General features: G+C 45.8%; 1 protein-coding gene across 1 annotated transcript in view; it reads right to left on the minus strand.

Annotated features, from left to right (window-relative positions):
* The window catches only part of LOC106807845 (calcium-binding mitochondrial carrier protein Aralar2-like), a 31,548-nt gene that overhangs the window by 23,259 nt on the left and 7,041 nt on the right, over positions 1-1,248 (minus strand). The window contains exons 6-7 of the mRNA XM_014810313.1: positions 785-924; positions 454-461 (exon numbers count right to left, since the gene is read on the minus strand). Coding sequence (XP_014665799.1) covers positions 454-461; positions 785-924 — 148 coding nt within the window. The remainder of the gene's footprint in view (positions 1-453; positions 462-784; positions 925-1,248) is intronic.

Here is a 1,248-nt window from a genome sequence, read left to right on the forward strand (position 1 = left end):
TAAGTGCCTAGTAGTCATATCCTAAGTGCCTAGTAGTCATATCATATCGCATCTAACTGCCGGGTGCAGAAACTCAGCGTATGCAGGCTGCGTTAAACAAATTGATGTTGTTTCGCAGCATATCCTGGCGTTAGTCTACGGCATGCAACCACTGCTGTGTGCTGACCTACAGTGGGTGGGGGATGGATGGCAGCCGAATGAGGGCAGTGGGGTGCAAAAACTCACAGCGCAGGGGGAAGGGGGTGGGTCACAAACGCAGACGTACACAATCGTAAAGGTCATATGCATTTATAGCTGGCCACTCAGTGCTTCTATATGCAGCAGCTGCTGGAGATGCGTTCACTTCAATGGTAGTGGGAAGCCTTGCTGAGCTTCACAATGAAAGTCTAGTGAGGTGAAAGTTGTGGGTGAGTGAGGGGTAGGAATCCATGTTACATATTAATTTTATAACACCCCGCGACCTAGAATGTCAAATGTGTGTCAGTAGGTACGCATAAAAAATGCTGTCATATGCTGTAGTCACAACACAGTCACATACTTTATGAACATCTGTAGTAGCTAGTACATCTCAAATACATGTATATGTACATTTATTTTGATTATTATTATGTATTTTGCATTTATTTTTATGTATGTATTCTTATTATTATGACCAAAACACAACACTTTCGAGCGTAACTTTGATAGAGTGGTCGAACCACATCCAAACAGTAAAATTTAACTCAATTAATTAAATTTAATTAATTATTTAATTTAACTTAATTAAGCAGCGGGGCGAGCTTACGTGCAGCAGCTGCGAAAACTCGTAGTAGTTGACGCTTCGCATCTTTTCCTCGCCGAAATGATTCTTGACGAAGTTTGTGTCAAAGTTGAACGGGATCTGTTTGTGAAGATCTGTGTGGCTAAAGATCTCTTGAAACTCGCCTGCAAGACGACAACAAAGGATCGCCCATATCGTTAGATTTCACACGCAATCGCTCCGGTGAACCGGTGAACCGGGAAAAATTCCGGTAACAAGTAGGTTTTTCGCAGCCGGTTACCGCGATTTCACACGACAGTGAGTTGGCGTCATGGGAAGGGTTGACTGGGGATCATGGGAGAGAACTGAGGTTGTGGTGGGGTGGGCTTAGGGTCATGGGTAGGGAGGGAGGACTGAGGTTGTGGTGGGGTGGGCTTGGGGTCATGGGTAGGGAGGGAGGACTGAGGTTGTGGTGGGGTGGGCTTGGGGTCATGGGTAGGGAGGGAGGG

The sequence above is a fragment of the Priapulus caudatus genome, unplaced genomic scaffold, assembly GCF_000485595.1.
Source record: "Priapulus caudatus unplaced genomic scaffold, Priapulus_caudatus-5.0.1 Scaffold237, whole genome shotgun sequence".
NCBI classification, from domain to species: Eukaryota; Metazoa; Priapulida; class Priapulimorpha; order Priapulimorphida; family Priapulidae; genus Priapulus; species Priapulus caudatus.